Source organism: Peromyscus maniculatus, chromosome 7, assembly GCF_049852395.1.
Source record: "Peromyscus maniculatus bairdii isolate BWxNUB_F1_BW_parent chromosome 7, HU_Pman_BW_mat_3.1, whole genome shotgun sequence".
Taxonomy (NCBI): domain Eukaryota; kingdom Metazoa; phylum Chordata; class Mammalia; order Rodentia; family Cricetidae; genus Peromyscus; species Peromyscus maniculatus.
The window spans coordinates 51,973,789-51,989,987 of NC_134858.1; the positions used below are offsets into that span (position 1 = coordinate 51,973,789).

At 40.0% G+C, this 16,199-nt stretch overlaps 1 protein-coding gene across 1 annotated transcript in view; it reads left to right on the forward strand.

The window, feature by feature from the left end:
* Ireb2 (iron responsive element binding protein 2) overlaps window positions 1-12,325 on the forward strand; it is a 46,822-nt gene extending 34,497 nt beyond the window's left edge. Inside the window, exons 16-22 of the mRNA XM_006971573.4 lie at window positions 66-190; window positions 3,641-3,745; window positions 3,832-3,974; window positions 6,003-6,150; window positions 6,235-6,357; window positions 8,573-8,758; window positions 9,448-12,325. Of these exons, the coding sequence (XP_006971635.1) occupies window positions 66-190; window positions 3,641-3,745; window positions 3,832-3,974; window positions 6,003-6,150; window positions 6,235-6,357; window positions 8,573-8,758; window positions 9,448-9,558 (941 nt within the window). The 3' untranslated portion in view covers window positions 9,559-12,325. The remainder of the gene's footprint in view (window positions 1-65; window positions 191-3,640; window positions 3,746-3,831; window positions 3,975-6,002; window positions 6,151-6,234; window positions 6,358-8,572; window positions 8,759-9,447) is intronic.
* The last annotated feature ends 3,874 nt before the right edge of the window (window positions 12,326-16,199 follow it).

Genomic DNA, 16,199 nt, shown 5'->3' on the forward strand with positions numbered 1-16,199 from the left:
TTTGAGATGTTGGTTTTGTGTTGTTTTAATATGTGTACTGAACACCATGTTAAAATCTTGAGCAGGTACTGACTCTACGGGCAAGGAAATTTACCTGCATGACATTTGGCCTAGTCGAGAAGAAGTTCATCAGATAGAAGAAGAACACGTTGTCTTGTCCATGTTTAAAGCTCTGAAAGAGAAGGTAGAGGTAAGAGTCTTGTGGGCTTTGTTTGTTTTTAGTTTTGTTCTTTATTTTGAAGTAAGGTCCCACTAACTCATACTGGCTGGGAACTCACTCCTTATAGCCCATGCTGCCCGGTGAACTAAGCAATCCTCAGCCTTCTCAGTGCTGGGATTATAGGCATGAGCCCCGTGTCTTTGTTTTCTAAACAGAATGCTAAATTTCATTTGTTTATTTATTTATTTATTGGGGACAGGATTTTGCTATGTAGCTTTGGAGCTTGTCCTGGAACTTGCTGCTTTGTAGACCAGGCTGGCCTTGAACTCACAGAGATCTGCATGCCTCTGCCTCCTGAGTGCTGGGATTAAAGGTGTGCACCACCACCACCGCCCAGCAAAAATGATAATTTTGAATATACATTTTTTTATGGCTGAGTTTTGTTTTGTTTTGTTTTTTTAAAGTCTGTTTGTCTGTGTAAAAACATTAAAAAAAGTGACAGTGGCACAGGCCTTTAATCCCAGCACTCAGGAGACAAAGGCAGAGGAGCTCCCAATTCTAAGACTCTGCTTCTTAAGGGGGCGACGTTCTTTCTGACAGTTTCACGTTTGTATCATTGTACTTTACTCATTTCTCACTCCTCTCTGGTGCCCACTGTCTCCTGCTGGTCTCCTTCCCATTCGCAGACAGTTTAAAATCTTTGCATGGGAGTGGTGATTAGTTCATGGGTATGAATGGGGGCCTGTGTGTGCCATGGCGTGTGTGGAGGTCAGAGAACAACCCTGGATGTTAGTCCTCGCCTTCTACCATGGTGGAGAAGAGCCCTTGGTTTGCCACTGCCTCTGCCAGCCTGGCTGGCCCACAAGATAAGGGTTCTCTTGTCTCTATCTCCCATTTTACCTGTAAGACTGATGGGATTGCAGCCTGTGTCCTGCTTTACATGGCTCCTGAGGATCCAAACTCAGGAACAGTGTCGAGTGATTTACCCACTAATCCATTTCCCTACTCTTACCTCTGCCTTCTCTTTTAGAGCTTTAAACATGGACATATAACATGTTCTTCTATCTGATGAACCCCTCAACTAGGCTGAATGTCATGCATTTGGCATAGATATTTTATTTTGAAATCTAGATTCCACCCGAGAAAAATATGCAATATTTATATTTCTGAATCTGGATTATTTTTCTTAAAATAATGGTCTTTAGTTCCATTTTCTTAAAATGTCGATCTCTCTCTCTCTCTCTCTCTCTCTCTCTCTCTCTCTCTCTCTCTCTCACATACACACACACACACACACACACAAATCTGTCTTCCACGTATGTGATATTTATCTTTATTTTTACTCATATTACCATCTCTTATTCACCTCTTCCACATAGTCCTCTTTCTACTATTATATTTGAATTTAGATTCTACATGTAAGAGAGAAATCTGATAGTTACGTTTCTGAGCCTGGCTTATTTCACTTAAAATGGTAATCACCAGTCCATCCATTTTCCCCACAATTAACAGTTTTTTTTAGTGCCGGAATAAAAAGAAACACTGTTACATAAAACATATTTTCTTCATCTGCTGATGGTCATCTAGGCTGGTTCTATAAACAGGCTACTATTGTTTCAGTAAGCATAGATGTGCAAATATCTCTGGTAAATTCATAGTTTTGAATGCTATTTTATATCTGGAATTGCTAATTATGAAAAGAAAGGCCTAGAATATGCTAATGGATTTTGAGTTACTAAATGTTTATCATTCCCATTCAAATAGTTCAAAAATCAAAGTAAGTAAGAGCAAATAATGGACACTTGCTGTCACTAAAATCCTGGTCATTGCATTACCTCCATAGAACAGGGAGCAGTGTCTTTTCACCTTTTTTTTTTTTTGAGACTTGCCTTTGCGCACAAATAAGCAAATACATTTTATACAGACTTTTATGTTCAAAGTACTGTATAAACTTGAACATTCAGAAAATGCCTTACTGTGTGATAACTATACTTCTGGGTACATCATTGAACAAAGGAAAGATTTCTCCCACAGAGAGGCGGTGAATTGTAGAAAAAATAATTAGGAGTCAGCTACGCAGATTCCTGTAGTCCTAATAGGAAGCTGAGGCAGGAGGATAAGCCCAAGTGAAAGGCTGGTTTCACCTACATTATGGGTTCTAGGACAACCTGGGCCACACTATGAGACTGTTTCACAAAAAAAGCTGGGTGTAATGATACTTTGTTTTTTAAGTCAGGGTTTCTTTGTATAGTCCTATCTGTCCTAGAACTAACTCTGTAGACCAGGCTGGCCTCTAACTCACAGATCAGCCTGCGTCTATCTCCCAAGTGTAGGGATTACACCTTTAATCACAGTATTGGACCAGGGACAGGTGGATCACTGTGAGTTTGAGGTCATCCTGCTCTGTATAGGCAATTAGTTACAGGTCATCCATCTAAGACTACATAGCAAGACCCTGTCTCCAAAAAAAGAAAAGAATTATGTAAATTGCATATTATGCTAAATATATGTAGAGAAAAGGGAATTAGGATAAGAAGAGTTAGTTGTACAAATTTGGGGAGCATGTTGGAGGGGATTTTGTTTCGTTTTTGAAGACAGTCTCTTTTTGTACACCAGATGGGCATTAAATTCAGTAATTTGCCTTAGCTTCTTTAGTGCTGGAATACACTATGTCCGGCTCACATTACTATTTTACACAAGAAAGTTGAAAAGATGTTTTTTACTTTTTTATATGTGTGAGTATTTGCCTGCATATGTTTGTGCACCATGTGTATGCCCGGTGCTTGCAAAGGCCAGAAGATGGGCTCAGAACTCTTGGAACTTGAGTTACAGATGGTTGTGAGCTGCCATGTGGGTGCTTAGAATTGAATCTGGGTCCTCTGGAAGGGCAGCCAGTGCTCGTAACCTCTGAGTCATCTCTCCAACTGACTCAGCCTACTATTTTGAAAGAGAGAGTTGGATAAGGAAGGTAGAATCAGAAGTTCAGGTCTAATAGTCAAAGCTGTTGGTTGAGTGGACCATTGAGGTGAGCAGTAGAAACTGGTGAGAAATGGAGTTTAAAAAAAATAAAAAACTATTTTAAGGCAAGACTAACATGTAATGTGGGACAGATACATTGGAAAAGATGTTTCTTTGTGATATTTCTAAAGATTGATGACATACCTTACATACTAAATTTTTTGCAGTGTATGTGTGTGTATACACATATATGTCTTTGAGTTTGGGGATGGGGTGGCTCTATGAAGTCTTTATATTTGTTTACATTGAAACTTAACTCTGAAAATTGCTCCTGAAAATTTGGTGAGTTGAAAGTTTTAAAGCAAGTCTATGTATTCTGTTCAAAAATGTCATGATTTTTCAATGGATAAGGCTTCTTTTCCTTTCAACACTTGTCTGATTATTATTTATTACCGTGGATGTTTTTAAAGTCTCTCCTTCTGATTCTTTATTTCGGTCCGTTCATCCAAACTTCATTTGCAGATGGGAAATAAACGGTGGAATTCCTTAGAAGCCCCAGAGTCAGTGCTCTTTCCGTGGGACGTCAAGTCTACTTATATCAGATGCCCTTCATTTTTTGATAAGCTTGTAAGTACTAGTGAACTTCTGGAGCTTTTCAAGTTTGTTACAATTGAAAAGAAAAAAGTTCAGTGTTGTGAATTTCTTCCTCTTAGACCAAAGAGCCGGCTGTCCTCCAGCCTATCGACAATGCCCACGTCTTACTGTATTTGGGAGACTCTGTCACCACAGATCACATCTCACCTGCCGGAAGTATTGCTAGGAGCAGTGCTGCCGCTAAGTACCTGACAAACAGAGGGTATGTGTGGGGGGGGGGGGTGCGTGGTCCCAGGGGCGTGCTTTACCTTGTTCCTCAGTTACTAAGGCTTTTTTCAAGGTCTTAGTCCTAGGTCCTGTAACTACAGATTATCTTAGGGATCTCATTGTTAGCACATTTGTCTTCAGCAAGACCTAAGTGGCACCCGATGACCCTCCTTATAATGTTAGAAATTGAAGTCACTATTTTTAATTGAGCCCATATTCAAACAAACAAAGCTTTTATACTCTAAAGAAATAACTGATTAGAAGCAATAATCAAGCTTAGTTTGACACACCAGATGGATCCTGACCGTTTGGTTCTAAACAGCTTCCCATCATAAAAGTGTAACAAATGTGTGCTTCATGGGGCTGTAAAATACATATCAGTGAGGGTAGGGTCGATGTGTATCGCTATCAAAGATGACTGACAGGATCAAATTTGAATAGCCTAATTATATAGCAGATACCTTTTTTTAAAGATGTAGTATGTACGTGTGTGTACGTACGTGTGTACACACCACTTGTGTATTGCCAGTGGAGTCAGGAAGAAGATATTTTGAATCCCTTGCCTCTGGAGTTGTAAGCTGTAGCTGTGAGCTGCCTGACATGTGTCTGGAAACTGAATTCAGGTCTTTGTAAGAACAGCAAGCAGTTTTAACTACTGAGTCAAAGATATACAAATTTGAAACTAGGAAGGTATTGTTTCATGTCTCTATTAGTAATAATGTGGAGTTGCTCTCACTGAAGAACTGTTTTGGTGCTGGATCGAAAGCTTGTTTGCTGTATTGATTAGCTTTTGGACATTATATGTGTTGCTTGAGCAATTCAAATGATAACATTTTTCATTGAAATGCTTTATAAAAATGAAAGCTTTAGTCCTAACACCCAGGAGGCAGGCGGATCTCTGTGAGTTCGAGGCCAGCCTGGTCTATAGAGCGAGATCCAGGACAGGCACCAAAACTACACAGAGAAACCCTGTCTCAGAGGGAAAAAAAAAAAAAATTGGAGGTGTTTTGACAGAATCATAGTATAGCTTTTATTACAAAGTTTCTCCTAATATTTTTTTTACTGCATTTTTATTTAATGTATATATATGTGTGTGTGTAAACATGCAAGTCAGTTCTATTCCATATACCCTGGGAGTCAGGCTTGGCAGCAAGTGCTTTTACCTGCTAGGCCATCTTGCTGGCCTAGTCTAATAATTTTCCCGAAAATATGAATCTCAGAATCTACACCAGCACTTCTCAACCTGTGGGTCAAGACTACTTGGGGATCAGATGGCCCTTTCACAGGGGTCACCTAAGACCATCAGAAAACACGGATATTGACATTATGATTTCATAACAGTAGCAAAATTATAAAATAGCAACGAAATAATTTTATGGTTGGGGTCACCACAACATGAAAAACTCTATTAAAGGGTCGCAGCTTTAGGAATATTGAGAACCACTGGTCTACATTATTCTATCCTGAAGTGTGTGGTGGTGCACTCGGGAGACAGAGGCAGGCAGGTCTCTGTGAGTTCGAGGCCAACCTGGTCTACAGAGTGAGTTCCAGGACAGTCAAGCTACACAGTGAAAACCTGCCTGTGGGTTGAGGGGGAGTTTCTTTCATTTTGTTTTAAATGTACAAGTTCAGAGATTGATACTTCTGTATAAAAGTTCAAACCAGAGGCTGATAACAATCAGTTTTTGATTGTTGAGATATTTTTGTTCAGTAGTTTCTGACCTCTAAAACTGCTGAATGTGGTAGCTGCTTGCTGAGCTGGAGTATTGCAAGTTTGAGACCAGCCTGAGCTCCATACTAAGTTGCCTTTTAAAAAGAAAGTGAGATCTGAGATTTGCTTCAGATTAATGGGGAAACTGTGTGAGTTGATAGATCAGTGAAACTCATGAAATCTTTTAAAGTTTTAAGCTAGCTTGAGATCTTGTAAAGTTGGGGGAGGTGGACAACAGCCTTTAATAGTTTTCTTACAACCCAGTGATATGATTTTCTGTCTGGCATGAACACTGTCATAACTTTTTTGTAGCCTTACTCCTCGGGAGTTCAACTCTTACGGAGCCCGAAGAGGTAACGATGCTGTGATGACAAGAGGCACGTTTGCAAACATCAAGCTTTTTAATAAGTTTATTGGGAAGCCAGCTCCCAAAACAGTTCACTTTCCATCAGGACAGACGGTAAGAATGGACACAGAGTGCCTCTGTCATGGCTCACTGGATCAGCTTCTGTAGCAATACTTTTCTTTCGGTTTTCATCTACAGCTCGATGTATTTGAAGCTGCAGAACTGTACCAGAAAGAAGGTATCCCACTGATCATTTTAGCAGGGAAAAAATATGGTTCAGGAAATTCAAGAGACTGGGCTGCCAAAGGACCCTATTTGCTGGTACTGATTTTTAAATTTTATATTCTTAAGCTTAAAGAATTTTAATACTCCTTTTCTCAGTAACATCTTTTCAACATTTATTTGGTTTATTTAAATTTTTTATATGCTTATTTGGATCTCACATTTATGTTTGTTTTTTTTTTCAATGATCTTAGGTGATATATTTCTATTTTTATTCTGCTACTCTCAAATTTAATTAAACCTCAAATCTTTTTTATGTAAGGAAATCTGTATGGGAGCAGTAAAGAGAAAGATATTTATCTTGAACTATCATACCTCCCTTTCACTTTCCTTCTGTCAAGAAACTCAGGTAGCCAAATATCATACCCCTTGACCAAGTAAGAAACCTCTTTGTATTTTCTATGAGGCTATTCAGTTTCTTCAGACAGTAACTTATACAGGAGGCACAGGTTAGCACCATCTCTGTTTTAATCTAGTGTTAGCAGGTCATCTGTCATCCCTGTCTTCCCCCCACCCCACCCCCCCAAGACCCCAGTGTACCTCAGGTAGGTCCTCCTTTCTCAGTAGGGCGTTTGGACTCCTAAGAAGTGAAAGTTGGTTAAGTGTTTGTTTGTTTGTTTTTTAATGTTATTCTTGAGCTAGGCAGTGGTAACACAACCCTTTAATCTCAACACTCTGGAGCAGAGTCAGGAGGATTTCTGAGAGTTTGAGGCTAGCCTGATCTACAAAGTGAATTCTAGGCCAGCTAGGACTAGGTAGAGACCCTGTCTCAAACAAAACAAGTGATTTTTTTCATGTATAAGTACAAGGTAAGCATACAATACTTGAACAAGTGTATAGCACATTGTGCAGTTCATATTCTGGAAGAACAAAGAGGGAAAGAGTGCGTGGTGAAGGAGGGAACTGTCCTAAAAGGCTTCTGAGACAGTGCATTTGTTTCAAGGGAGAAACCAGGGTTGGAACCTTTGGTTTAGTGCTTCTCAACCTTCCTAATGCTGCGACCCTTAATATAGTTCCTCATGGTGTGGGGACCCCCCCCCCCCAACTATAAAAGTATTTCATTGCTACTTCATAATTGTTATTTCACTACTGTTTTGGATCATAATATAAATATGTGATATGAGACTCCTGTAAAAGGGTCATTCAACCCCAAAGAGGTCATGACCCACAGGTTGAGAACCACTGCTCTAGCGCATTTTCTCTAGAGAATAAACATTTGCTTAAAGTAGGGCTAGAGCTAGAGGTCTTACTGCTTATTGGTTCTCCAGTGTTCCCAGGACCTCACACTTCCGAATCTTAAAACTCTGAGTTCAATTTGCAGATTGAATGACTCAGACCTTAATGCTGATAGGACTGTCTTAATTCCTGTTCATCAGTCTGCCAAATCAGTTACCTTTTTATTGTTACTGTTCTTAAGACAGAGTCTTTCTGTGTAGCTCTGGCTGGCCTGGGACTCATAGAGATTATCCTCCTTCTACCTCTCCGAAGTACCCCAGAGCTCTACTTTGAGTCAGAGTGTTAACCCTGGAGCTCTGTTGGTGGTTAAAAAAATGAAAGAGGTTTGGTTTTGCTTTTTGATTTTTGTTGAGACAAGATTTCTCTGTGTAGCCTTGGCTGTTCTGGAGCTCTCTCTGTAGACCATGCTAGCCTTGAACTCAGAGATCTGAGATGCTGCTGGGATTGAAGGACTGTGCCATGATCACTGCCCAGCTGTAAGGGTCCTTCCTTCCTTCCTTCCTTCCTTCCTTCCTTCCTTCCTTCCTTCCTTCCTTCCTTCCTTCCTTCCTTCCTTCCTTCCCCTCTCCCTCTCCCTCTCCCTCTCCCTCTCCCTCTCCCTCTCCCTCTCCCTCTCCCTCTCCCTCTCCCTCTCCCTCTCCCTCTCCCTCTCCCTCTCCCTCTCCCTCTCCCTCTCCCTCTCCCTCTCCCCCTCCCTCTCTCTCTCTCTCTCTCTCTCTCTCTCTTTTAAGAACAGTCTGTAAAAGGTTTATAAAAGGTTTATGTAGATACCAATCTCAGTAATGGTATAGTCCATCAAAAACGACTATACAAGCCCAAAGATAATTTTTTTTTCCTTTAAAATAGTCACTATAAAGCAGACATGATGGTACATCTTGCACATCCCAGGGCAGAAAGCAGGAAGATTGCATTAGTTTGAAGCCAGTGTAGGCTGCAAAGCCAGTTTAGGCTACAAACCAAGGTCTGTCTCAGAAATTATAATTATAATGATAATAAATAAAATGCATATTTGTTACAGGGTGTAAAGGCTGTTTTGGCTGAAAGTTATGAAAAAATACACAAAGATCATTTGATTGGAATTGGCATAGCTCCGCTTGAGTTCCTCCCAGGAGAAAATGCAGACTCCTTGGGCCTCTCTGGTAGAGAAGTATTTTCTTTATCATTTCCTGAAGAACTCTCTCCTGGAATTACATTAAATATGAAGGTATCTCCAAGATTCCAAAATATATAATTGTGTACTCTGTACTCAATCGGTGTTTATAAGTTTAAATAAGGATTGTTTCTAATTGTGTGCTAATGTCAGTGCATGTAAGCATGTAAGCTGTAGCTCTTCCCTGTTCATCTGTGTTATTAATAAAGCTCACCTTGTCTGCAGAAAAGTAGAAGAAACTGGTTGTGTAGTCTAGAAAAAAGATGCCTGGTGGAGAATTGAGGCTCAGTTTAATCAGCTCTTTCTGTTTTGATCTACATTGGACCCAGGCAATAATCCATTCCAAAGAGAACGCAAGTTCAGCTTTTAGGGTTAGATAAGACTAAGGAAGAAAGGAAAGAACAGTGACACTGTATGTAATGGACGTTTACGGAATAGTAAGTGTAAATAGTGAGTGATGACTTCCACAAGAGAAGCAAAGTCTAAGTCATGCTGTAGAAGTGCAGAGTCTGATACTTGTCATTTAGAATTAGAAATCAAAATACCCATTTTCCTACTTAGCTCATTGGGAGGGGTCTTATGTTTTTAAATAGTGGAAGGGTTTTAGGCAATCAAAATGGAGGAAATTAGAACCAGGAAAAGGAGGCAACAAATCAGGTAGTTAGTGGATGTGAATACAAATGTTCTTATCCAAGTAACACTTTGAAGCTCTGACACTCACACATCTTTCTGTTTGTTTAAAGACAAGCACTGGAAAAGAATTCAGCGTGATTGCGTCATTTGAAAATGATGTGGAGATAACTTTGTACAAACATGGAGGCTTATTAAACTTTGTGGCTCGAAAATTCTCATAGTATCTACTCACCATGGTATCTTTCATGACTGGTAACGGCAAAGCCTTTTGTGCTGGACCCAGGAACCTTTGCCATGGAGCTGCAGATAATTCCAGTACACTTGTTTATCTCATCCATGGATGTAAATGATTATGAATCAATGTTGTGACTGAAATGAAATCTTGATTTTAAATAATATACGAATGGTGCTATTAACATTGCTAAAATCAACGTGTGAAGTGTGTTGTGGAAGAGACCTGTAAGTATGGGGGTTATATTTTATCAGAACATTTTGTAAATAAAGACAGAATTTGAATTTGTGTTGAAGATTCGTATGAGTAGCCTTTCTGAAGCTGTTTGTTTTGTTTTGCCCTATAAAATTGGACTACTGTTTGTTGGTTTAAGAATAGCAAGTTGAAATACAAGAATCCAGATTAAACCCTAAAATTGTGGAAATGGCTACCCAATTTATAAATGAATTTTTAAGTGTATTCCTTTCCGGAGTTGAGTTGGACACAGTTGCCGTTCCCAGTTTGTAATGTCAGTGAGGTTTACCCTTAGTCTCAGGATGTCTGAGGAATAGAACCTGCCCCAGATCACAGTCCCTCTGACCAGTCTAGCCAAAGTTTACTCCATGTCTGAAGATAAATAACTGCAAAATACAGATGATTATATGGTACCATGTATTAGTAAAGGTATATTTCCTATGATACAGCCCTGTAATTTTTTCAATAATTTGCCACTGTGACACTCTGGCAAGCCCAAATGCTGGTGTGTTAATTGGGACTAGATTTTGTAACTTCAATTAGGTATCACCAGCTGACGTTCCACATTCCTTTTATGAGTGCTGAAAACAACTTGAATCAAACTCTAGATTTCTTCTAGACTTCTAAATTATCTACCCAAAATTATATGGATATGCACCCCTAAGTGTTACTTTAATGTTACTTTTTGATAGTCCTTTAGGTTGACTTACTGCTATTTGAGTCTTTATTTTACTTGTGGGATACATCACTCTGTCCATTTCATTATGGTTTGTTTGTTTTTAATCAAAACTGATCATAAGGATAAGACACTTGGCAGCCACTGCTGTCTGCATGTCATGTGTTTCTAGTTGCATTTATATCTTACATCACATCACATGCTTTGTCTGTGTTTTAAATCCTTTTTAAAAGGGTTGGAAATTAGTTTTAGAAGGTCCTATACCTCTTTTTAATTAAGAAATTAAACAGCAGCAAAATGTTAGGTGTAATGATTTTTTTAAATGTTTTCTTCATCTGATCTGTTTTTGTGCATAGCACAAAACAAAAAGTACTTGTTTTATGCTAAAATTCAGGAACTCCCAAACCAGTGGGTGAAGAGCACTGAGGACTTTGCATTTAATTAGTCATACAGTCTGTTAAATATTTTTCAAATATATACATAGTTGGACTAGAGTTTGACAAAACAAAGTCTCTTTATAAGTGTTTTCTTTGCTACTTTAAAATCATATTGTGTTCTGGTAGAAGCCATGTGTCTGTCTGTGCATTGTGTTCATCTGTGTGGAAACCTGAGTTAGGAATGGAGAACTTAAAAGTTGAGTATTAAAATACTGGTACATGCTTTGAAAAAATGGTAATTCAGGATGTATATATGGGGGGAAATGTCTTACTTTGAAGGTATACTCTTGTCAGTAGTCTGAGTTAAAGGTGTGGACATAAAAGTCTGAGAGATGATAAACACAGCTATGAATCAAACATTTATATTTCCAGTCCACCAAGTCTGGTAATGGTATAAAAATTGTATTTCAGGATGAAATCAAGGTTCTCTTAATCTCTTGCTTAGAAACAGTGGACTTGATAAGCACGGTTTTAAATGGGGAGGGAAATTAAGCGCATGTCTTAATGCGTATATTTTGTAATTCTGCCTCCAGCCAAATGATGCAAAAATGTGATGCCTGTTTTTAATGTGTTACTTCCTTTATTGACTATTTTTAGTATTTTTGTGTTATTTCTAAAAATCACTAATATTTGGGAAAGGAACACAAAAAAAGCAAATCAGTATTGTGAACGTAGCGCAGTTACCAACAGCAGCATTGTAGTCTCAAGAACTTTGTGTTCCATGCTGTTGTGTGCCTTAGTTGTGCTGCTCATACAAATGAAGGAAAGGAAAGGCTTCCAGCAGGTACCTCTGTCTCTGTATTAGCACTTGGATGAGAGGCAGCAGCATCTCTTCACCAGACTGTTTGGATTTTCACTGGTGTTGAACTAAAAGCTGTAAAGCTAAGAGCTCAGCCAGAGTCAGTTATTTGCGTATGTGATAACAATGTGTAGTGCGCATTCCCCTTCTTGGTGGTAAGTGAAAGGATGAAAAATTAACAGTTTTTCAGGGGTTGAAAACCGCCTCCTTTTTTGCCTTTGAGTCTAGTGAGAAGATACTAAGATATTGGATGACGATACTATATTTGATTTTGGGGAAAAAACAGGGAAAGGAAGTGAACTTTGACTTTTTTCAATAGGATTTTTTTCCCCTTCAAGAGGGACTGTGACTGTGTTGATGTGGTCTTTTTTGTTTTGTTTTTGTTTGTTTTTATCAATTTTATGCAAAATATGTGGCTATAAAACCATATATATCTCTTCAGTAACTACAAATCATTGTTATTTAAAGCCAACAAAATAGCATAACAGTTTTAAGTTCAATAATGTTAAGTATTGTATAGAAATATATTGGAGGTAAAGTTCAGTTAATGAAATTGTGTATATGTTATTGATGCTGTAAATTATTTTTAATAAAGAAAATTGTATTATCACATTTGACTCATGTTGTATTTTGTAGTAACTCAGAATAAAACATCATAACTTAAGAAATGAAATGCTATCCAGAAATTTCTCATTTAATATATAATGTTCAGACAATTCCCAATGTAATATCCAGCATGTGAGCCAGTTAATCTCACCACCATATCACAGAGAGTTCCTTTCTGTACTAACACTTAGGAGAATGAAAGTCTGAAGTACAGTTAGGGTCCACTGAAACAGTAAATGAATTTAATTCAGGGAGTGTTCCAACTGGTAGTCAAGTTATGGACTCAGTTTTCTATGAAAGACTAATCTGTCCTAAGCCATGATCTTTTGTACAAGTCGGGCAACTTAACAGTCAAGTGATGGAGACTATCTATTCTTCGAGGCAGTTCTGACACTAAAGTTTGGATGTTTAAAAACTATGTATGTATTTCACCAAGCTTGGTGTTGCATGCTTGTAATTTCAGTGCTTAGGAAGCTGAAGCAGGAGGATTGGTTGAGTTGAAGGCCAACCTAGGCCAAAGCTAAGGCTATTGTGGCAAACACCTTGTCTCAAAAATTTTTTCAAGTTGAAGTCTCCTATTCATAGCTGATATTCACTGATTCTCTTTCTCTAATCTGTTCCTCATTTCTATAACTAATTTAGGTACATATTTACTGTATAAATTGAACTACTAGAAATGGCATTGCATGTTTCTTCATACCATAGGTCTTTGTTATGGTAATTGATAGCATTTAGGACAGAATTGGACAGCTCATTGATAGGAATTGTGTACGACAGGAGAAGATGGCCTTGCTGTAGGACAGTGGTGCTGTATGGTCTGGAACACTGTAGGTCTTGCTAATGGTGTCACTCACTCTGTCTTCTGCAATTTTGATATTTTTGCAAAGCAAAGCATACACAGCTGGGAACTAGGGCCACAGCACTCTCCCCTAAAACAAGGTTTTGTAAATATGATCAGCTTCCCCTGATTGGAAAGGATATTCTGGGGAATTGGGGTTTAGGGCAGTGGTAGGCCACTTGTCTAGCATGATCAAAGCCTTGGGTTGAAATCCCTATGTTGCCTACCCCAAAAGCCCTTCCTCCTACTGTTAGTAGCAACCTAAGTGATTAAAGCTTATTTGAACTTGACATCCAGGGCTGGAGAGATGGCTTATAGGTGGCAAGCACTGGCTGCTTTCCAGAGGTCCTGGGTTAAGTTCCCATGACCACGTGGTGGCTCACAACCATCTATAAGATCTGGTGCCCTCTTCTGGCATGTAGGCATACATTCAGGCAGAGCACTATACATAATCTTCAAAAAAACAAAAACTTGACATCCAAAGGCTGAAGTGGTCACAATTTCAGATTCTAGGATAGTATCACAAAAGGAAGTACCAACATAAACGCACCTTGATCGTTTGAATATCCAGACTTTATGGAAACGGCAGCCTTGGTGCATTTATCACTTGATACCAGTTTTGCTTCCTAATTGCAAATTACTGCTAGTCTTGCTGTTTTGATGAGAATTGTTTGGATAACTTTTACAACTAGCTAGACTAGACACTCACATTTAGGATATGTTTGGGCCACATAACCTTTCTGTTAATGATAGACCACATGTAGCTGGTTCCTACGATGGCCCCCAGTAGTCATTTTACTTTGTGTGATTGAATTAACATTTGCACAATGAGATTGCCTAAGGGTGCATTTCTCAGAACATGTCCCATCAGTAGCATATTGGTACCTGAAAAATGAATCCTCTATTGCAAAAGCAGATGTATATGTAATCCTCACTCTGCTCATATGACCACTGAATTTTATGTATCTGTGTTGGCACTAAACTTTGAACATCCTTATATAAAGGAAATATGAAACTGCAAGATTGAGCCAGTGAGATGGCTCAGTGGGTAAAGGTGCTTGCTGGACAATCCTGGTCACACAAGTTCTGTCTCCAGAGCCATGTAAAGGTGAAGGAAGGAACTGACTCCACAAAGTTGCACACATTGTTTTTCTAGACAGAGTTTCTCTGTGTAACAGCACTCGTCCTAGAACTTGCTTTGTAGACCAGACTGGCCTCAGCGATCCACCTGCCTTTGCACCACCCCCCCCACCCCCCACCCCCCCCCACCCCCCCCACCCCCGCCCCAGTGTTGGGATTAAAAGTGTGTGCCACTATGCCCAGTTTTAATATATGTTTTAAACTACAAGTTGTTTTCTAGAACACATTTTCTGTTTAGGTTGAATCCAAAGCATTATATATGCTAAACACTGAACCCTGACAGTGAGTCATACAATACAAAATCGTGTAATCTCTGCAAATTGTTTTTGTTTTACATTGAAGGTGTGTGTGTGTGCGCGTGCGCGCATGCATGAAATTTTGTATATATGTAAATATTCTCCAATGTTTGGAAAAATGGTTTGGCAGTACACATTCGAATCGTAAAAGACGGAGTAGTTCATCCTAAGGACAATTTGAAGTACACAAAAGCTGGGCAAAGTGGTGCACACCTATTATCTCAGCACTTGGAGGTAGCAACAGGAATCCAGCCTGGGCTACATGAGATGTACAAAAAGTTGGTGTATAAAGATACCCTGAAAATGGGAAAATATCTACTTAAAGTAAAAATGGCAAGTTATAGAAAGCTTTTTTTTTTTTTTTTTTTTCTCCTTGACAACAGAGTTTCCTTATGTAGCCCAGCCTGGCCGCTTTGAACCAGAATTCTGCCTCAGCCTCTCAAGTGCTAGGATTACACACCCATCACTATATCAGGCTTTCCATTTCTGAAGAATGACCCAGGAGGTCTGAGGAAATGGCTCAGTGGGTAAGAGTGCTCGCTGCCCAAGCATGAAGACCTGAGTTCGGATCCCCAGAACCCATAGAAAAAGCCAGCTATTACTGTGCAGTCTGCACCCCTAGTGCCAGGTGGGTCAGGGAGTGATGAAACGATCACTGGAGCGTTCTGACTGCCAGCCTAACAAAAAATAATGACTCTGAGTGAAAGACCCTTCCTCAAGGGAATAAAGCAAAGACCAATTACCAGAAAGGATAATTAAGGTCGTTCAACTAACTTCTTGTCCCAAAATCCCAAGCAAGCTCTTGAGTGCTTTCCTGTTGACTGAACTACCTACCCTGCCTAAATAGGGATTCTAACCCAATTACCAGCTCTGTTCCTCGGTGTGAAAGAGTCGTTCGTCACCCTGGATCTGAACTGTGGTGCTAACAGCCCTGTTGGTGGTGCTTTCTCTCTCCCTCGGCTGTACCGAGTTACCTCGCTTGAAAATGGGTCCTGTGGCCAAGGTCCTGAACTGGGAGTTGGTAACTGCGGTCTGATTGCTTCGTGCACTCTAGACTTCAGTTTTCCCGCCAGCACAGACAGTGTAGGCCTCTTTATACAGTCGTTTCGGGTTGGAATATTCGAGTACCCAGACAGCGAGCCTCGTTCCCACACAGAGGGGGACCGACCCTTGCAGTTTCAGGACGAGGATTCCCTTCTGGGGAGAATGCAACTCTGGCTGCGCTCTATGAAGATGCGCTCTATGAAGATGCGCTCTATGAAGATTCCAGGATATGCGCTTCCAGAAAGAGCGGGAAGGAGTAAGGAAAGAAAGCCAAGATGCGAGCTCTCAGGAGGCAGCTTCCCGACAGACACACTCCAAATCGCTGCCTGGATTAAGCCCACCTAGTCAGAATTGACAGGTGCCGCTCAAGGGCCCAAAGCCTACTAAATGGTTACTCCAGGGCCAATCAGAAACAAGAGCTCTGAATCCTGACTAGAGAGCCGAAACTGACAGGTTCCTCGGCTTGCGGACAGCCAATCAGAAGCAGGGTCTCTGAATTCTGTTGGGGGCGGGGGAAGGGTTGGGCATGGGCGGTCAGTGGTGTGCGCTGATTGGGCAGC